Source organism: Eleutherodactylus coqui, chromosome 1 (assembly GCF_035609145.1).
Source record: "Eleutherodactylus coqui strain aEleCoq1 chromosome 1, aEleCoq1.hap1, whole genome shotgun sequence".
Lineage (NCBI taxonomy): Eukaryota > Metazoa > Chordata > Amphibia > Anura > Eleutherodactylidae > Eleutherodactylus > Eleutherodactylus coqui.
Genome location: NC_089837.1, coordinates 35,158,806 through 35,180,888, shown reverse-complemented (window position 1 = coordinate 35,180,888; position 22,083 = coordinate 35,158,806). Strand labels below are relative to the sequence as shown.

Here is a 22,083-nt window from a genome sequence, read left to right as displayed (position 1 = left end):
TATTAATTGTGAAGTATAAGATGGGATAAGTAATGTATGTATACTGTGATTTAACTTTTAGATTCTTTTTATATGTGAACTATAAAATGGAGTTTAATCGTTAACAAATCTGTTGGGTATTTGGTACTTGTTCCTCACAGGTTCTCGGCGTTGACCATTATGGAGTTGCTAACCTGTCACTTGTAATCCTCTAGGTGTCGGCACTAGGAACTACTACAGAAAAATTGGCTATGAACTAGAGGGGCCTTACATGGTGAAAAGACTTGACTGAACATAGAGACGAGGGTCTTTGAGACAGAGGAACCAATCTTCCTGATATTTGAAAACCCGAAGCCCATTGTATGGAGGAGTTGGAGCTACTTTTGTTCTTTTTGAATGCAGATTGTAAATTTTGTGGTCATCAGCTTCATTACACAGTTCTAACAAGACTTTTCAGTCCTGCAAACACAGTGGACATCAAGAGGATTTCTGTTGGTGGTATACTTTGAGATGCCTCCAATGGATGCAGTCGTACAATGCAATGTCACCCATAGCCTCCCATCAAAAGAAAGCAGCTTTACAGGTGGCTACTGCAAACGGACACTGCGAGCACCGTATGACTTCAGCCGGACATCTTAAGCTGTTTGTGTTTTTTTATGAAAGAGCAATCCATTTCCTTATTTATATGCAAATAAACACAGTAAGAGTTCTTGGAGTAGTGAGTATTAATCCCGAGGTCCAACCAGATTATATCCAATCCTGATCTTCTGTTAGGTTTCAGGGAGTCGGGGGGGACATACATCCAAGATCTGGCTACACACTAGATACCTATCCACCAAACTCTCATTTGGCTGGCAACTACTCCTTCCCCATGTATACATGGCTGATTATGTTTGTTTTTTTACATAATGGAACAAGTGGGAATTGAAAGTGTTTCACCCAGAAGGAATTTATGGAATTTCATGAATCACAAATTGGAATGAATCAGAGTTTATTAGTGTTCAGTACAGGTGGCAGTAAGAAGTGTGCCCTCCATGAGCCCTGGTACAGATGTCGGTAAGAAGTGTGCCCTCCATGAGCCCTGGTACAGGTGTCTGTAAGAAGTGTGCCCTCCATGAGCCCTGGTACAGGTGTCCGTAAGAAGTGTGCCCTCCATGAGCCCTGGTACAGGTGTCCGTAAGAAGTGTGCCCTCCATGAGCCCTGGTACAGGTGTCTGTAAGAAGTGTGCCCTCCATGAGCCCTGGTACAGGTGTCCGTAAGAAGTGTGCCCTCCATGAGCCCTGGTACAGGTGTCCGTAAGAAGTGTGCCCTCCATGAGCCCTGGTACAGGTGTCCGTAAGAAGTGTGCCCTCCTTGAGCACTGGTACAGGTGTCGGTAAAATGTGTGCCCTCCTTGAGCCCTGGTTCAGGTGTCTGTAAGACGTGTGCCCACCGTGAGCCCTGGTACAGGTGTCTGTAAGAAGTGTGCCCTCCATGAGCCCTGGTACAGGTGTCCGTAAGAAGTGTGCCCTCCTTGAGCACTGGTACAGGTGTCGGTAAAATGTGTGCCCTCCATGAGCCCTGGTACAGGTGTCGGTAAGAAGTGTGCCCTCCATGAGCCCTGGTACAGATGTCGGTAAGAAGTGTGCCCTCCATGAGCCCTGGTACAGGTGTCGGTAAGAAGTGTGCCCTCCATGAGCCCTGGTACAGGTGTCTGTAAGAATTGTGCCCTCCATGAGCCCTGGTACAGGTGTCCATAAGAAGTGTGCCCTCCATGAGCCCTGGTACAGGTGTCCGTAAGAAGTGTGCCCTCCTTGAGCACCGGTATAGGTGTCGGTAAAATGTGTGCCCTCCTTGAGCCCTGGTTCAGGTGTCTGTAAGACGTGTGCCCACCGTGAGCCCTGGTACAGGTGTCTGTAAGAAGTGTGCCCTCCATGAGCCCTGGTACAGGTGTCCGTAAGAAGTGTGCCCTCCTTGAGCACCGGTACAGGTGTCGGTAAAATGTGTGCCCTCCATGAGCCCTGGTCCAGGTGTCTGTAAGACATGTGCCCACCGTGAGCCCTGGCACAGGTGTCAGTAAGACGTGTGCCCTCCATGAGCACCAGTACAGGTGTCGGTAAGAAGTGTGCCCTCCATGAACACTGGAATGGGAAAATGGGTACCAGCAAAACGGGATGCGGAGGGTCAGGTGAGGTATACCTTTTTAAAAAGTTATGGCCTGGCCACAGGATAGATGATACATTTACCTGCAGTCGGACTTCCACAGATCATAACCCAACTGATCCCACTAATGAGGGTCCAATAGTCCTTGTATGAATGAAGGGCTGCAACTCCATTCATTTCAATGACTATTAGAGATTGCCGAGTACAAGCTCTCACCAATCTCTGTTGTTTTCATTGAAATGAATGGAGTGACAGCAACTAAGTGTCCGCTGCTTCGTTCGGAGGTTAGAGGATACCTTTATATTTTGGCACAACTAACACCACAGCATATGAGATTACGTCCTCGCTGGGGGACACTTAATGCAACAAGACATAAAGTTACATGCTGTGGATGGCGCGATCTTAGAAGTCCCCTAGATCAGGGGTGTCAAACTCATTTTCACCGAGGGCCACATCGGCCTTATGGTTGCCTTCAAAGGGCCGATTCTAATTGTAAGACAGTAAAGTAAAAGTGAACCCCACAGTGGCCCAATTGGTAGTAAGGTCCCCCACAGTGGCCAGTGATGCACACCATTCTGCGCATATACACGCACACCATTCTGCGCATACACACGCACACCATTCTGCGCATACACACGCACACCTGCGCATACACACGCACAGACACACACCATTCTGCGCATACACACACAGGCGCACACCATTCTGCGCATACACACGCACAGACGCGCACCATTCTGCACATACAGACACAGAGGCGCTCACCATTCTAAACATATACGCACACTATTAGACATATATACGTGCAGACACACACACACATATATATATACACATACACACAAGAACATTTCTGCATTTTGATACACATATTTATACTTACCTGCATCCAATGTGGTCCCACTGGCAGGTATACTGGCTGCTCTCAGTCCTTCTTGGGGCGGTGAGAAGAGGGCAGCGCTGACTGGCTCTTACCCTGCAGCTGCTCCTCCTCAGCGTCGCTCTCCTCGCTGCAGAGATCATGTTCTCTGCAGTCTTCCCTCCTCCGCGGCCGTTGTCGGTGTGCTATCGGCACTCCTCTATTACTGTCTGCACTAGACAGAACAAGCCGAGAGAAGATTGCCTACTGACAGCATCATGGAGGTGAGGGAACTTACTGAACAGCCGGCGGGCCACAGAAAATAAGGCGGCGGGCCGGATTCGGCCCGCGGGCCTTGTGTTTAACACCTGTGCCCTAGATGAAAAGATGTAAAAAAAAATTAAATTGGTGTAGAAAAATAAAAATAATAAAAACACTCTTTCTGCACATTCTCCAGTTCGTATAAAAATTTAAAAAAAAATTCAAATCCAACATATTTGGTATCGTATCTGTAACGACCTGCAAAAAAGGTCAAAATGCTTAGTTCATTTTGGATCCAAAAAAAATCGCAATAAAAGTGATCTGAAAACCGGTGTGTACCGCCAAATTGGTGCGGATGTAAAAACTACAGCTGCCTCAGAGAGCTCCGTCCATGGCAAAGTAAAGTTATGGGACTTGGAATGAAACGATGTTAAAAAAAAAATGAGGATTTTCAAACAAAGTTTCTTATTCTGCAAAAGTGGAAAACCCTAAAAGAAAAATAATTGGTATTGTAATCGTATCAAAAACCTGTATCATGTAATTTATGCTGCACGATTAATGCTCTAAAATTCTCTGTACCGAAAAATGGTGCCAATAAAAACTGCAGTGTGTCCGGTTGGAAAAAAAGCCCTGTCGACGGAAAAAAAGTTATAGCTTTGAGAGAGAAAAATCGTTGTGTCCTTTGGGACATATTAGGCCGTGTCATTAACCCCTTCCCGCTCCATGACGTACCGGTACGTCATGGGAGCCTGGTACTTCGCGCAAAATGACGTACCGATATGTCATCGGGATAGCGCGAGATCATGACTGATCTCGCGCTATCCCGCAGCGGGAGCCGGCTGTCAGTCACAGCCGGCGTCCCGCTGCAACAGCGGGGGGGCATCGGAGATGCGCCCCCCCGCTATTAACCCCTTCCCTGCCGCGATCTAAGTAGATCGCGGCAGGGAAAGAGTTCACAGAGGGATCGCGCTCCCTCTGTGTCTCCGGCCGCCTCTTGCGATGTTATCGCGAGAGCCTGGCCTGTCACCATGGCAACAGGATGCCAGACACTGGCGTCCTGTATTGCCTATGCCTATGATCGCTGTATAAGCAATAAGGCATGGCAGAGCAGTAGCTCTGCCATGCCTTATCACAGCGATCATAGGCACAGTGCTGCAAGTCCCTCAGAGGGACTCAAATAGGGAAAAAAAAGAAAAGAAAAATGTAAAAAAAAGAAAAATGTAAAAAAAACCCCCTTTTTTATGCTTTTTCTAATATTAGCATAAAAAAAGGTAAAAAAAAAATTAAAACCCCACATATTGGGTATTGATGCGTCTGTAACGACGTGTACAAAAAGTTGAACATGCTTTATTTTGTACAACAAAAAGCGTAAGAAAAACCGCTAAAAAAATGCAATAAAAGTGATCAAAAAAGCCGTACATTCCCCAAAATGGTAACAATAAAAATTACAGCTCATCTCGCAAAAAATAAGCCCTCATAGAGCTCCGTACATAGAAAAATAAAAAAGTTACAGGACTTTGAATGCAGCTATAGAGAAAAAAAAAAGATTTCCAAAAAAAAGGGGTTTTATTGCAAAAAAGTGTAAAATCCTAAAAAAAATAACAATTTTGGTATTGATGTAACCGTACCGACCCGCAGAAAAAATTTAGTGTGTCATTTATGCTGCATGATTAACGCTGTAAAAAAAAAAATATATATACATATATATATGTCAGAATTGATGCGTTTTCTCTCCCTGTTATCATAAAAAAATAATACAAGTTTTACGATATTGTCTATGTACCCAAAAGTGGCACCGATAAAGACTACAGCTCGCCACGCAAAAAACAAGCCCTTATACGGCCGCGTCGACGGAAAAATAAAGTTATGGCTTTTGAAAAATGGAGATGGAAAAATACCAAAAATCGCTTGGTCCTTAACGCCAAAATAGGCCGTGTCATTAAGGGGTTAAGGGGGTAATGGTGGTCCATTACTCTCAGCTACGGTGAAATACTTTTTCTCCCTGGATAATCCCTTTAAGTACAGAGAGGGCAGAATGATTGTAAAATACAGATTAGTAAACCAGCAGGGAGATATAGAGCATCACCAGGTGATTATCACACTGCTGGAGGGGCCGCAGACCACCTGCTCTCCCTCCGGCCCCCACCATGCACAGGCACGGTAGCTTCAGCCCGGCATCCACTTGGGGAGGAAGCTGCGGGACGATTCCTGCGAACAAGAAGGATCCAGCATGACAAGTCCCCGACCCTCCTCTCGCCCTACAGTTGCTGCTGGTGGAGAGATGGATGGTCTCCATGTGGTGACCGGCAGTAGGGCAACTGAGGTAACGGGTCACGGTGCTCCCTGTGAGTCCCCTCACAGCAGCCGTTATCAGGGTGTGCCTCCACCGTCCAGTCACACAACCAGAGGTATGAATGGCGGATGTTCTGCTGTGGTGTTATGGGGAGGTGGTGCCGACCCCAACAGTCATCAAGACAGTAAAAACCAGCTGAACTCCCGCCTCACCTGTCTACTAAACATAGTGGATACAGACATCCAAAAGGGAAGTGCAGGACAGAACGGATAACAGGTGGAAGAGACGTGTTGTCAGTCGGCTCTGCCTATAACATCACAAGATACTCCCTGTGGGCCGAGTCACTGTCTGAGGTAACTGTCTCTCTGGTCATCTCTGAGGTTACGCTCTCTCTGGTTGTCTCTGAGGTAACTGTCTCCATGGTCATCTCTGAGGTTACGCTCTCTCTGGTCATCTCTGATGTTACGGTCTCTCTGGTTGTCTCTGAGGTAACGGTCTCTCTGGTCGTCTCTGAGGTAACTGTCTCTCTGGTTGTCTCTGAGGTAACTGCCTCTGTGGTCATCTGAGGTAACTGTCTCTGTGGATGTCTGAGGTAACCGACTCTGTGGTCGTCTGAGGTAACCGTCTCTGTGGTCGTCTGAAGTAACCGTCTCTGTGGTCGTCTGAGGTAACCGTCTCTGTGGTCATGTCTGAGGTAACCGTCTCTCTGGTTGTCTCTGAGGTAACTGTCTCTGTGGATGTCTGAGGTAACCGTCTCTGTGGTCGTCTGAGCTAACTGCCTCTGTGGTCGTCTGAGGTAACCGTCTCTGTGGTCGTCTCTGAAGTAACCGTCTCTGTGGTCGTCTCTGAAGTAACCGTCTCTGTGGTCGTCTCTGAAGTAACCGTCTCTGTGGTCGTCTCTAAGGTAACTGTCTCTGTGGTCGTCTCTGAGGTTACGCTCTCTCTGGTCGTCTCTAAGGTAACCGTCTCTCTGGTCGTCTCTGAGGTTACGCTCTCTCTTGTCGTCTCTGAGGTTGCACTCTCTCTGGTCGTCTCTGAGGTAACCCTCTCTGTGGTCGTCTCTAAGGTAACTGTCTCTGTGGTCGTCTGAGGTAAGCGTCTCTGTGGTCGTCTGAGGTAACAGTCTCTGTGGTCGTCTCTGAGGTAACTGTCTCTGTGGTCGTCTTTGAGGTAACTGTCTCTGTGGTCGTCTTTGAGGTAACTGTCTCTGTGGTCGTCTTTGAAGTAACTGTCTCTGTGGTCGTCTTTGAGGTAACTGTCTCTGTGGTCGTCTTTGAGGTAACTGTCTCTGTGGTCGTCTGAGGTAAGCGTCTCTGTGGTCGTCTGAGGTAACCGTCTCTGGTCGTCTCTGAGGTAACCGTCTCTGTGGTCGTCTCTGAGGTAACCGTCTCTGTGGTCGTCTCTGAGGTAACCATCTCTGAGGTTGTCTCTGAGGTAACCGTCTCTGTGGTCATCTCTGCGGTAACCGTCCCTCTGGTGGTCTCTGAGGTAACCGTCTCTCTGGTCGTCTCTGAGGTAACCGTCTCTCTGGTCGTCTCTGAGGTAACTGTCTCTCTGGTCGTCTGAGGTAAGCGTCTCTGTGGTCATCTGAGGTAACCGTCTCTGTGGTCGTCTCTGAGGTAACCGCCTCTGTGGTCGTCTCTGAGGTAAGCGTCTCTGTGGTCGTCTGAGGTAACAGTCTCTGTGGTCGTCTCTGAGGTAACTGTCTCTGTGGTTGTCTTTGAGGTAACTGTCTCTGTGGTCGTCTTTGAGGTAACTGTCTCTGTGGTCTTCTCTGAGGTAACCGTCTCTCTGGTCGTCTCTGAGGTAACCGTCTCTGTGGTCGTCTCTGAGGTAACCGTCTCTGTGGTCGTCTCTGAGGTAACCGTCTCTGTGGTCGTCTCTGAGGTAACCGTATCTCTGGTCGTCTCTGAGGTAACTGTCTCTGTGGTCGTCTGAGGTAACCGTCTCTGTGGTCGTCTGAGGTAAGCGTCTCTGTGGTCGTCTGAGGTAACAGTCTCTGTGGTCGTCTCTGAAGTAACCGTCTCTGTGGTCGTCTGAGGTAACAGTCTCTGTGGTCGTCTCTGAGGTAACAGTCTCTGTGGTCGTCTGAGGTAACCGTCTCTGTGGTCGTCTGAGGTAACCGTCTCTGTGGTCGTCTCTGAGGTAACCGTCTCTGTGGTCGTCTCTGAGGTAACCATCTCTGAGGTCGTCTCTGAGGTAACCGTCTCTGTGGTCATCTCTGCGGTAACCGTCCCTCTGGTGGTCTCTGAGGTAACCGTCTCTCTGGTCGTCTCTGAGGTAACCGTCTCTCTGGTCGTCTTTGAGGTAACTGTCTCTGTGGTCGTCTTTGAGGTAACTGTCTCTGTGGTCGTCTTTGAGGTAACTGTCTCTGTGGTCGTCTTTGAGGTAACTGTCTCTGTGGTCGTCTTTGAGGTAAGCGTCTCTGTGGTCGTCTGAGGTAACCGTCTCTGGTCGTCTCTGAGGTAACCGTCTCTGTGGTCGTCTCTGAGGTAACCGTCTCTGTGGTCGTCTCTGAGGTAACCATCTCTGAGGTCGTCTCTGAGGTAACCGTCTCTGTGGTCATCTCTGCGGTAACCGTCCCTCTGGTGGTCTCTGAGGTAACCGTCTCTCTGGTCGTCTCTGAGGTAACCGTCTCTCTGGTCGTCTCTGAGGTAACTGTCTCTGTGGTCGTCTGAGGTAAGCGTCTCTGTGGTCGTCTGAGGTAACCGTCTCTGTGGTCGTCTCTGAGGTAACCGCCTCTGTGGTCGTCTCTGAGGTAAGCGTCTCTGTGGTCGTCTGAGGTAACAGTCTCTGTGGTCGTCTCTGAGGTAACTGTCTCTGTGGTTGTCTTTGAGGTAACTGTCTCTGTGGTCGTCTTTGAGGTAACTGTCTCTGTGGTCTTCTCTGAGGTAACCGTCTCTCTGGTCGTCTCTGAGGTAACCGTCTCTGTGGTCGTCTCTGAGGTAACCGTATCTCTGGTCGTCTCTGAGGTAACTGTCTCTGTGGTCGTCTGAGGTAACCGTCTCTGTGGTCGTCTGAGGTAAGCGTCTCTGTGGTCGTCTGAGGTAACAGTCTCTGTGGTCGTCTCTGAAGTAACCGTCTCTGTGGTCGTCTGAGGTAACAGTCTCTGTGGTCGTCTCTGAGGTAACAGTCTCTGTGGTCATCTGAGGTAACCGTCTCTGTGGTCGTCTGAGGTAACCGTCTCTGTGGTCGTCTGAGGTAACCGTCTCTGTGGTCGTCTGAGGTAACCGTCTCTGTGGTCGTCTCTGAGGTAACTGTCTCTGTGGTCGTCTGAGGTAACCGTCTCTGTGGTCGTCTGAGGTAACCGTCTCTGTGGTCGTCTGAGGTAAGCGTCTCTGTGGTCGTCTGAGGTAACAGTCTCTGTGGTCGTCTCTGAAGTAACCGTCTCTGTGGTCGTCTGAGGTAACCGTCTCTGTGGTCGTCTGAGGTAACCGTCTCTGTGGTCGTCTGAGGTAAGCGTCTCTGTGGTCGTCTGAGGTAACCGTCTCTGTGGTCGTCTCTGAGGTAACCGTCTCTGTGGTCGTCTCTGAGGTAACCGTCTCTGTGGTCGTCTCTGAGGTAACCGTCTCTGTGGTCGTCTCTGAGGTAACGGTCTCTGTGGTCGTCTGAGGTAACCGTCTCTGTGGTCACTGATAACTGCCCACTGTACCTGTTGTCGTAGTTTGCTCCCCTTAGCTCCTCCCACTTGTCAAGCTCTATTTGGCTGGCTATATGAGCGAGCACAAAGTGGATGATTAACCCTTATCATGCCACTCAGCAAGGTACAGCCACCGTCCTTCTAGTAGAATCCTATAATGGGGCATGAACACCCTTCTGTAAGCACCTAGAATGTTACATTAAGGGAATGATGTGTTGGAGCTGCACAGCAGGGTGCCAGGGTGCCAGTATGCCAGTGCATAGAGGTAAACAGTGCCATGACATACATCCATGCTGACTATACACATTACACGCACAGCACATTTGACAAACAGCCACTCTATTACATTTTGCTGACTACAGAGAAGACACACACAGCTCTTGGATATAGTGATGAGCTCCTGGTCATGTGATCCCTGACTCCACCCACACAGGTGATCACATGATGGTGATGTCATCACAGGTCCTGAACTTTCTGTCAGCTCATACAGTACTACCGAACTCCAGAATGGCTCCTCCCACAGCAGTGACGCCACCACAGGTCCTTCAGCCCGTCAGACCTCTGTGACAGTAGGTCAGTGTCTCCTATCAGGACCGCTGAGTTGTGTCTGAAAATAATAACGGCTTAGTTGTATTCTCAGTGTGTTAGGACCTGCCAGGGGGTGGGGCTATGAAACTCACACACATACTTACATACATACAAACAGACAAGTGGTCGCTAGTAGTTTGATTAGGGCACATCCTGCGGCCTAGTACCCCCATCATCTCACATCCTGCGGCATTGTACCCCCATCATCTCACATCCTGCGGCATCGTACCCCCCATCATCTCACATCCTGTGGCATCGTACCCCCATCATCTCACATCCTGCGGCATTGTATCCCCATCATCTCACATCCTGCGGCATCGTACCCCTATCATCTCACATCCTGCGGCATCGTACCCCCATCGTCTCACATCCCGCGGCATCGTACCCCCATCGTCTCACATCCCGCGGCATCGTACCCCAATGATCTCACATCCCGCGGCATCGTACCCCCATGATCTCACATCCTGCGGCATGGTACCCCCATCATTTCGGGCTCCGAGGTCTCACTATTAAGCAATAGTGGCAAGAGTGAGACCCCCCCCCCCCCCCCACTGTCAGCATAACGATCGTTCTCCTCTGCCACAGCTGTAACAGCTGTGGCAGAGCAGAACGATGTTAGCCCATTGAATTCAATGGAGCCGGCAATACAGCAGGTTCCACTGAAAGCAATGGGCTGCCGGCGAGCGCGGGATGAATTTTCGGGAAGGGCTTAAAAATATAAGCCCTTACCTGAAAATCATCCTAAAATGTGTAAAAATTAAAAAAAAAATGTATACTCACCTTTCCGCTGCAGCCAGAGTTCAGCCTCGGCCGGCCGGCAGTTCTCCTGAACTGCTTTCTGTAGTATTCAGCAGGTGGGGATTTTAAATCCCCGCCTGCTGAATGGGCTGCCTCTGATTGGTCACAGCCTCACCAATCAGAGGCAGCTCTCACTCACCCATTTAAGAATTTATGAATGGGTGAGTGAGTGCTGCCTCTGATTGGCTCAGCGCAGGGACCAATCAGGGGCACCTCTCAGCTGTCATTAGGCCCTCCCCAAAAATTCATCCCGCGCTCGCAGGCAGCCCATTGCTTTCAATGGAGCCGCCTGTATTACCGGCTCCATTGAATTCAATGGTCAGTGCTCGTTTAGTCGAGACGAGTACCGCGTGGTGCTCGTCTCAAGTAACGAGCATCTCGAGTACCCTAATACTCAAACGAGCATCAAGCTCAGACGAGTATGCTCACTCATCTCTACGCAGGACGTGAGCTGATGGGGGTACGATGCCGCAGGATGTGAGCTGATGGGGGTACGATGCCGCGGGATGTGAGATGATGGGGGTACGATGCCACAGGATGTGAGATGATGGGGGGTACGATGCCACAGGATGTGAGATGATGGGGGTACGATGTCACAGGATGTGAGATGATGGGGGTACGATGCCACAGGATGTGAGATGATGGAGGGTACGATGCCGCAGGATGTGAGATGATGGGGGTACGATGCCACAGGATGTGAGATGATGGGGGTACGATGTCACAGGATGTGAGATGATGGGGGTACGATGCCACAGGATGTGAGATGATGGGGTGTACGATGCCGCAGGATGTGAGATGATGGGGGTACGATGCCACAGGATGTGAGATGATGGGGGGTACGATGCCGCAGGATGTGAGATGATGGGGGTACGATGCCACAGGATGTGAGATGATGGGGGTACGATGCCACAGGATGTGAGATGATGGGGGTACGATGCCACAGGATGTGAGATGATGGGGGGTACGATGCCGCAGGATGTGAGATGATGGGGGTACGATGCCACAGGATGTGAGATGATGGGGGTACGATGCCGCAGGATGTGAGATGATGGGGGGTACGATGCCGCAGAATGTGAGATGATGGGGGTACGATGCCACAGGATGTGAGATGATGGGGGGTATGACGCCGCAGGATGTGAGATGATGGGGGTACGATGCCGCAGGATGTGAGATGATGGGGGTACGATGCCGCAGGATGTGAGATCACGAGGGTACGATGCCGCGGGATGTGAGATGATGGGGGTACGATGCCACAGGATGTGAGATGATGGGGGGTACGATGCCGCAGGATGTGAGATGATGGGGGTACGATGCCACAGGATGTGAGATGATGGGGGTACGATGTCACAGGATGTGAGATGATGGGGGTACGATGCCACAGGATGTGAGATGATGGGGGGTACGATGCCGCAGGATGTGAGATGATGGGGGTATGATGCCGCAGGATGTGAGATGATGGGGGTACGATGCCGCAGGATGTGAGATGATGGGGGGTACGATGCCGCAGGATGTTAGATCATGAGGGTACGATGCCGCAGGATGTGAGATGATGGGGGGTACGATGCCGCAGGATGTGAGATCATGAGGGTACGATGCCCCAGGATGTGAGATGATGGGGGTACGATGCCGCAGGATGTGAGATCACGAGGGTACGATGCCGCAGGATGTGAGATGATGGGGGTACGATGTCACAGGATGTGAGATGATGGGGGTACGATACCGCAGGATGTGAGATGATGGGGGTACGATGCCGCAGGATGTGAGATGATGGGGGGTACGATGCCGCAGGATGTGAGATGATGGGGGGTACGATGCCGCAGGATGTGAGATGATGGGGGGTACGATGCCGCAGGATGTGAGATCATGAGGGTACGATGCCCCAGGATGTGAGATGTTGGGGGTACGATGCCGCAGGATGTGAGATGATGGGGGTACGATGCCGCAGGATGTGAGATCATGAGGGTACGATGCCCCAGGATGTGAGATGTTGGGGGTACGATGCCGCAGGATGTGAGATGATGGGGGTACGATGCCGCAGGATGTGAGATCATGAGGGTACGATGCCCCAGGATGTGAGATGATGAGGGCATGATGCCGAAGGATGTGAGATGATGGGAGTACGATGCCGCAGGATTGGAGATGAGCGAGCACCAAAATGCTGGAGTGCTCGTTACTCGAGTCGAACTTTCAGTGATGCTCGAGAGTTCGTTTCGAGTAACGAACCCCATTGAAGTCAATGGGCGACCCGAGCATTTTTGTATATGACTGGTGTTCCGCTAAGGTTTTAATTTGTGAAAATCTTAGCAAATCACCAAAGTCATGTAAAAAACACAGAAATGGATAGGGCAGGCGAGGAGCAACATGCAGGGCATCGTACCCCCCATCATCTCACATCCTGTGGTATCGTACCCCCATCATCTCACATCCTTTGACATCGTACCCCCCATCATCTCACATCCTGTGACATCGTACCCCCATCATCTCACATCCTGTGGTATCGTACCCCCCATCATCTCACATCCTGTGGTATCGTACCCCCATCATCTCACATCCTGTGACATCGTACCCCCCATCATCTCACATCCGAAGGATTTGTCACCATCTTTTATATCACACAAAACCCCTTTAACATGAATTTGAATAAATTCTTTCCTTTCAAATTAAAACACAAAAAAAATCAAGAATTATTAGCCCATGAAAGCCTCTGTTCCTCGCTGACCATAAGGTTGTGTTCTCACCGGTGCCAGACGCTCCGAGCCTCCAGTGCAGATCTGATGCACAAGTATTGGGACATAGAAGGGGATGGCATTTTTATGACATTTTTCATTATGGTCTTGGGCTCAATGACTCCTGTGATCCTACTAGGCTGCTTTCCAGGAAGTTCCCGTAGATGTGTGGAGGGATTTGCCTCCATTCCTGGAGGAGAACTTCAGATCGTGATGTGGGGGATGATGGGCGTGTTGGTGGCGCACGGATACAGCATTTTAGTTCGCCCCGAAGATGCTCAATGGGATTGAGATCCGGACTTCGGGCCGGCCAATGAAGTTTGCTGAAGTTCTGCTCCTCTGACACTCTGTCACCTGTGAGCCTTTGTAATCTTGACTTGGTGCAAAGCTTTTCAAATGTGTGCCAGAGTAAACAGATGGAAATGGATATCTGAGCAAAAATGTGTACAGTATGCACATATTTGAGATATTGCAATTGAAAATATAAAAAATGTATATATTTTTTTCAAAACTTTCCCAACTTTGGCACTTTTAATAAATACAGATAGTCCCCTACTTGCGAACAAGTTCGGTTCCAGGAGCCTGTTCGCTAGTACATTTGTTCGTCTGTCCGAACAAATGGTTGTATGGAGGGGATCGTGGGTGGATCCCGCTCCATACAACGTCGGGTGCCGGCTGTTCTTACAGCAGATACCTGGTGGCAGCAGTTCTGATGAGCCGCGCCGCTCGTCGGAACGGTTAACACTTTAAATTCCGTTGGCAGAATAGACTGCGGTATTTAAAGTGTTAACAGTTCAGACGAGCGGCGCGGCTCGTCGGAACTGCAGCCGCCGGGTGTCCACTGTAAGAAACAGCCTGCACCCGACGTTAAGGGGTCCTGTGCCATGTCCTACAATAAGATCGCGGGATGCTGTGCGGTTGCTAGGCAGCCAGGGCCTTTTGAAAGGCCACCTATCAAGCTCTGTATAGGCCGCCCTGAGGCCTTTCAGAAGGCCCTGGCTGCCTAGCAACCGCACAGCATCCCGCGATCTGACCGGATAGGCTTGATAGAAGCCTGTCCACTCCCTGCACAGTATGATGTCATGTCGTAGCATGATATCATACTGTGCAGGACAGATTGTTCGTAACTCGAACGTTCACAAGTTGGGGACTATCTGTATACATAAGTTCTATAGGTTTATTTTTACCACCTGAATGAAGTACAACATGTGGTGATAAAACAATGTCAGAATCACTGAGATATGCAGAACCTTTACGGAGTTATTCTATGTTAAAGTGACATGTCAGATTTCAAAAAATTGGCTCCGGCGCTAAGACGCAAGCAGGCTTGGTCACTAAGGGGTTAAACCTCCTGGGCCCCAATGTAGAATCTGTAACAGAGCCCCCAACTATAATGCTTTATTCATAGTACTGGGCCTACTATATGGAGAAGAGAGGCCTTATGGGCCCCCTAAGGCTCTTGGGCCTGGGTGCAACCGCATCCTCTGCATCCCCTATAGTTACAGCCCTGTATACAGTCTTTAGTGGGCAGGGAGATATTTAAGTTCCATTCTCTTAGTAGTTGATCCCATCTTCCAGGAATTTAACAACAAAGTTGGTATTATAGTAGGTGGCCAGAAGACATACAGGAAATTCCCATTTCTAAGCGATTTGGTTGTCCCTGAGGGTTGTAGTGATAGGGAGTAGCTGTCGTCTTAGTAATGACGTGGCGGTAGATAAGTCCGTGGTTGGTATGGCGCGGGTGCTGGGCTTGTTTTCCTCGCAGCCTGCATGAACACGTGCCAGAACATCTCTTGGTATCTGACCTGCCAAATGCCTTGGGCGAGGGAGTCTATGTGCTCTGTCTATTAGGGCAGAATCATATAGGTACATTTGTGCGTGTAATACACAGAGAACAGAACCCACTGATTTCCATGGGTTCGCTCTCATCTCCTCTTTTTGCAAGTGTATGAAAAAGAAATACAGCATACACGCAATATACAACGGGATGTGCGATACACTGTGCGATCTTCTAAGTCAGATAGGCGATCTAACTCTGATTCCAAAGTCTAATGTACATCAATGAGATTAATATGGTGAATTGCCTGTTTTCCGCCTCAGTAACGGCTAAATAAGTTGAGCAGAGTTACATTGCAGGGCTTCTAGCATGGATCTCATGGAGGAACCAGTAATAGATGCCCCAGTTACAGGAAGGTCATCAAAAATATGCGCCATATAATATGTGTCATTGGCAGTCTTGGATCACTCAGCATTACGCAGGGCTGCCCCTCAGAAGAGCCCAACTTCTGCCTCTGTTTGTTGGACTATTGTGCCCACCTAACAGTAATACGGCAGTACCAATTTGTGCACCATTTATTGTGCTATTGCCCCTTTAAATGAGTTGTATGTATGTATGTGTAATATATAAATATATATATTATAAATGGCTGGGCATGCTCTATTATAACAAAAGGATACATACATCCCTCTCCTCTCCCCCTGGAAGCGGCTGCTTGAATCTCCTCCTATTACAGCTGACTGGAAGTCAGCTGACCTTAGTGGCCAATCAGAAGCCACAGCACCACTTCTCCTGGCATCCTCACTCACAATCTTGGGTGCCATGATGCCAGGAGTTTGGGATGGGACCTTGCAGACTCTGATTGGCTACAGTGGCCACTTGACTTCCAGCCAGTGCTGACAGCGGGAGATTCAGCGGAGCTGCTTCTAGGGGGAGGAGAGACTTAGCTATTCCTTTGTTATTTTAGAGCATGTTCGGCCATTAGAAAATTTTTTATATATATATATATATATATATATATATATATATATATATATATACAGTATATATATATATATATATACACAGTATATATATATATATATATATATATATATATATATATATATATATATATATATATATATATATATATACTCAGACAACCCCTTCAACCCATTCCCTCCCCATGACGTAAGGGTACGTCATGGCAGCAGGGTACTTCCCACAAATGGACGTACCCTCACGTCATGGGGATAGTGCGAGATCATCACAGATCTTGCACTATCCGGCAGCGGGAGTCGGCTGTCACAGTAATAATAGTGCTGTCAGTGCACATAATGTTACTGGATGGGCGCCCCCTGTGGCCCTCCCCAAGCCCAACGCGATCGCATGTTGTTTCTTCCTTCGGCTCCCTGGTGGGCCAGTTCGAGCCTGCTGACCAATGAACATCCCAACCACACAGAGCGCCATGACTGCTTGTGCCTGCCATGTGACATCCATCATTGTGCCTTCCAGAGTCGCTGCCTGTGATCTGTAGTTAATAAGGACTGTTTGATTCCTGTGCACAGAGAACGGCTGCTGCATCCTATGTTGGATGATATCCTGTGTAATACCTTGTGGTGGCGCTCTGGAGCCAGGCTCCGACTCATTACAACCAGTGATCAGCTGCAGCGATCGGGACAACGCAGAACGTAGAGAGCAGAGAGGGACTGGGCACGCTCAGAACAAGGAGAGAACAAGCGAGTTGAGTGCGGCTTCTTAACCCCTTAGTGACACGGCCTATTTTCGCCATAAGGATGTGACTATTTTTGGGGGCATTTTCATCTCCACTCTTATTTTTTTTATCATATATGTTGGTGAAAGCTGTAGTTTTTAATGATTTCTATTTTAGGGTCAATGTATTGTATAACCTATTTTTTTAGGATTCTCCACTTTTAAATAAAAAACCCTTTTCTTTTGTGGAAAATCTGTATATATTGTTTGCATCGCTGCGTGCGAAGCCCCATAACGTCTTTATCTTCCCATCGGCGGAGCTCTGTGGGAGGCTTGCTATTGTGCAGGATGAGCTGTCGTTTTTATTGGTACCATTTGGTGGTACTTATGGCTTTTTTGATCACGTTTATTGCATTTTTTAGCAGGCGAAATAGTGTTTGATGTGCGGAATAAATGGTGTTTTCAATTTATTGTACGGGTCGTTACGAATGCAACAATACCAAAAACTGTTGATCAAAGTAACCGGGGAAACTGCGCAAAGAAGTTTTTCAATATATATTTTTTTTTACTGTTTTTATTTCACTTGTTACATTTTTTATGTCTTTAGACGGGGCTTGAACATGTGATCGCTATGATAATACATGGTAGTTCTTCTGTACTGCAATGTATCATCCCTAATAATAGCGATCACAGGCTATGGCGGACCCAGAAGCCATTGTGTGGCATCCAGTTACCAGTGCACGATTACATAACCAAGCGCCGACGAGGTCACAGAGGGAGCACCCCCCTCTGTGAACCCTTTACACTGCGCCATGTAAGCAGATTGTCTTCTCACAGCTGACTCCCGCAGCTTCTGGCCCGCATCAGCCAATATACCTGCAGAACAATTTCAACACTTACCAGAATCTACGCCATAATGAAATGCTGCGCTTCTGAAATACAAAGAAGGTCCAATGCGCCATTAGATTGGGGTCTCTAATAAACTGTCCGTTCAATATATGCCTGCAACCATGAATTAACCCCTTCCACCCATTGTTAGTATTATTCGGGTATTTTATTGAGTTTTTCCTTTTGCGGTGCCATGTATATTTATTAATCTCCCTTACTTCGGTTTTCTTGTCTACGTCCATTAAAGTCCCGCATATTAATGATCTTTCAGTAATGAATATTCTTTAAAAATGGGGAAAAAAATCAATATAATTTTTCTGGCATTTCATCAAGTTCTTGGAGTTCTCTTATTCTTGGAAGATGGGCCGGAATGATTGTACGTCTCTCAATCACCCGTTCAGGAACATTGAACTGTTTATGAGACATATTAGCGGAGCGGAGAAGGCAGCAGAGTGTTCAGACCCTCCTATTGGCTTAATGATGAATTACGCTTGGAGCATACATTAGACCAATGCACAGACTGTAGAGCCGCCACGGCTTACTGAAACACAGCGAGAGGAGGGCATTACCTTAATTACCACAATGCTCCCGTGCCCAATTTACACTGATGAACTGATTAAAGCAGTCAAGGACAGCGCAGGAAATGCTTCATATTAATAGCAAAACCAAATATGGTTTAACATCCCAGCATGGCGGCTGAACGGCACGGCAAGGACGCGGCTCTTCTATCTCACTGCACATCGTCCTCACAGAGGCCTGCGGGTAACCTGCCTCATTGCTTTTACAGTCTGGAAAAGCAATATTAATGAAAGTGATGATTGAGGTGGTGGTTGGGTACGTCTCTTGCCACCAGTGGGGGCCGGAGGGACTTGTGCTAGCAGAGAAGCTTGGCAACCTTTCTTTGTGCCAGCCTCTTGGCCGGGTTCTGACCACCTGAAGTCCACCGGAGGCCTGTGACGGGACTGGGCCGTGATAGAATAGGTGGGCGAGAGCGCCGGCATAGACATGGAATTGAGACTCCCAACTCATCTTGAACAAGCTTCACTTAACCTTTATATTACAGGACCGGCCAGTAGTGAGTAACAACAATAGTGCATAGCACTGCTACGCTAGAAGTCTGACTCGGACTTGTTAGGCCTCTTCCGGCCATAAGTTCAGTGACGTATATAGACTAGAGATGAGCGAGCGTACTCGCTAAGGCAAATTACTCGAGCTAGTATTGCCATTTTTGAGTACATGCCCGTTCGTGCCAAAAGATTCGGGGGCCAGGACATATCCTGAGGATAGGTTATTTCCTGTGGCAGAGGAATCAAAATTCCTAGAATAACCTTCACTCATGATAATTTTAAAATTATTAGGCTCCAAGGACAAACAACGTGTAACAAAAAGTTTCTCTTCTGGTCTAAATAGGATAGACAGCAGAATTACTAAGGACTAGAGAAAGAGTAGCAGAGGTGGGGCCTCGGTTGGGGGTAAGCCACCCCAAGTATATTAACACCCACTGTAATCTTGATGGATTACAGTCAGGGGTTGATAAATATACATCCCCTGCGTTAAATTTAATGAGGAAATGCTGACCCCACAGATCCTGTGACGTCAGCAATCGGTTCTTAGAAGACTGGTTCAGTCTATTTATCAAGCCCTGATTGTAATACATCAAGATGACGATCAGTAGAACACGGGTTCTGAAGGTCTCCTAATGAATGTGCACTGCCACTTTATTAATTTCATGGGGACTGTCAAACGTAGTCAAGTGCTTCAAATGAATGGAGTGGTGGTGCCAATGTGTGAGAGGACATTGCGGAGCTGCCAGTCCAGCCCACCGGCCTCCAGACTGCCTCTACTCCAATGTGGCAATCATGACAGCTAAGATCGACTCCCAGCTTTACTGATGACTATGTTCTGCACCTTGTAACGGGTTTTTTGCTGGTTTCAACCCAGTAAGAGAAGTTGGTCACCAGTTTACAGACGTGCTGCTTTGTCCCATGTAACGTTGCACCATTCCAACGGATTTTTACTTATCCCCTCCATGTTAGATCACACCTGCTTCTAACTATCCACCTTTTTTTCCCTAGTAGCTTTACTTCGACTACGTAGGCACATATACATCTATTTTGGTTTGCTCTCCCAATTTTGGTCATTATCACACTACTCGTGATCAGCAGATACCTCAGTAATGAGACCCCGCATCTAACAGCTAGTTATCCCTTATTCTATAGGCAGGAGATGACTTCTATTGGGGGGACAACCCACTTTAAGCACCATAGTGCATTATAGGATCTCAGGAAGACCCATCAGGGAGTGTCTGTTATGGAATAATATTTTATTTACGGATTAAGAGGATCCACTGGACCAACCCACCAAGGCTGAGGACGGTCCTGGACAGAACTGGGAAGGCATAGACAGAACTCAGAAATGGAGACTGACCCTTGACTGCAGAGGAAATGGCAGGCCGCTACCTAAAAGCAAGGCGATTGGCTCAATAAAGGAAGCCCTGCTCTGGAACCTCAGACCTGACTATCCCTGAAGGGGTAATACACAGAACCAGATGGAACTGGCACACAGACAGATGCAGGACAGAGCGGAGACAAAGTGACATGAAGCGGACAGAAAATAAACGTAAGAACAGTTGCAGATTTGCAGGAAGCCTCATACAGAACAGAAGGTCAGGAAACAGACCCAAGACAGAGAGGCAGACAGGACACAACCCAGACAGAAGTCAGACAGCAAGACAGAACCCAGAGAGCGGGCAGAACCGACACAGAACGACCAGTGACGGCTGATTGTCAAGAACTAACAAACACCAATTCAAAGGCAAACAAGAAGTGCATCATCTCACCTTACATAGGAAAGTAGTGCCTAAGTAACCCCCCAGGTGAACTGAGAGGCAGAGACCTGGTTAACCCCGTCAGTGCTGGACAGAAGCAGAAAGGAAGGGCAGTGGCCTTGCAGTCTGACAGCAAAGGGTTGACAGATTCACAATCCGGAACTGTAGAATTTCAACCATAGCTTTGAATGGGAATGGAGCATAAGACAAGATGGGATTTATGGACTAATACTGTCTAAGGGCTATTTCAGATGACCGTATATTGGCTCGGTTTTCACACCGAGCCGATATACGTTGTCCTTGTCTGCAGGGGGGGTGGAAGAGCCAGGAGCAGGAACTGAGCTCCCGCCCCTTCCCCGCCCCTTGCCACTATTAAAGTGCCTTAAAATGCACCAGTTTTATCATAGTAGCTTTGCTGAATGATAAATCCATCACATTTTAAGACTGTCTAGTGTAAGTTTAGAGCCTCTATTAGTTGGCCAAAAATTGCGCCAAAAAACTGGAGCAAAGGCCAAGTTCCTTTTTCAGACAATTTGGAAAAAGTGTCCAAAAGTATCTCAAAAACACATAGTAAATGTGCTGCAAAGCTTGTAATTTGTGCCAGAAAAGTGTCGTATCTTGAATAGTAAATAAGCTCCGACGTCTGTGAAGTATCTGCAAAATTACTGAACATTATATCAAGCTGTAACCTATTAAATGTTGTCTAAACCTGAACGTTCCTATAAAAGTCTTCATAGGGTTCTGTGTCAGCATAATCCCAAAATATCAGGCAAAACAGAAATCCGTCATGGCTATAGCTGAACTCTCAGGTCTGTGAGCCCCTCTACATCCACCTACTATCTCCTACTAGGTGGGCACTAGCCGGCCTGCTGAGGACTCTCTTTCTTCAGTAATAAACCTGTTTATACCTATTTGTTCGGTGATATGATTTTGTATCTATATTTGGCGCTAGCCGGCGGTGCGGGGTAATGATGGGTGTTTGGTGACGTACACTAATCACCGTTGCTTACATTGACGTGATACCAGCTGCAAGTTCATCATTTGCATTTCAGGTCTGATGAAGCCAAAAATTGAATTGGAAAAAAAAAGTACTTGACATCAGTCATAACACACGAACATCAAAGACTCACTAACTAGTGACAGTATAACATCTTTAGACATGGAGGCTTGTGGAGCTGCTGAATGAATAGGCTTGACAACATAGAGGGGTTGAGAACAGGTCAGTGAAGTCTAAGATCATTAGTAGAACAGAGAGCGTGATTAGGGTGGTAGATATGGGGCAGTGCAGCACTGTGGAGAGCTTTATGGACGAGAGTGAGGAGTATAAATTGTGTTCTATGATGGGCGGGAAACCAGTGTAGTAACTGGCACAGGGTGGAGGCATCAGAACAGTGAATGGCACAAGGTGGAGGCATCAGTGTCATGACTGGTACAGGGTGGAGGCATTAGTGCACTGACTGACACAAGGTAGAGGCATCAGTGTAGTAACTGGCACAGGATGGAGCCATCAGTGTAGTAACTGGCACAGGATACAGGCATCAGAGTAGTAACTGGCACAGGGTGGAAGCATCAGTGCAGTGACTAGCATAAGGTGGTGGCATCAGTGTAG

General features: G+C 48.1%; 1 protein-coding gene across 1 annotated transcript in view; it reads left to right on the top strand.

Annotated features, from left to right (window-relative positions):
* Positions 1 to 688, top strand: part of ELP3 (elongator acetyltransferase complex subunit 3) — a 108,241-nt gene extending 107,553 nt beyond the window's left edge. Inside the window, exon 15 of the mRNA XM_066594867.1 lies at positions 195 to 688. Coding sequence (XP_066450964.1) covers positions 195 to 271 — 77 coding nt within the window. The 3' untranslated portion in view covers positions 272 to 688. The remainder of the gene's footprint in view (positions 1 to 194) is intronic.
* The last annotated feature ends 21,395 nt before the right edge of the window (positions 689 to 22,083 follow it).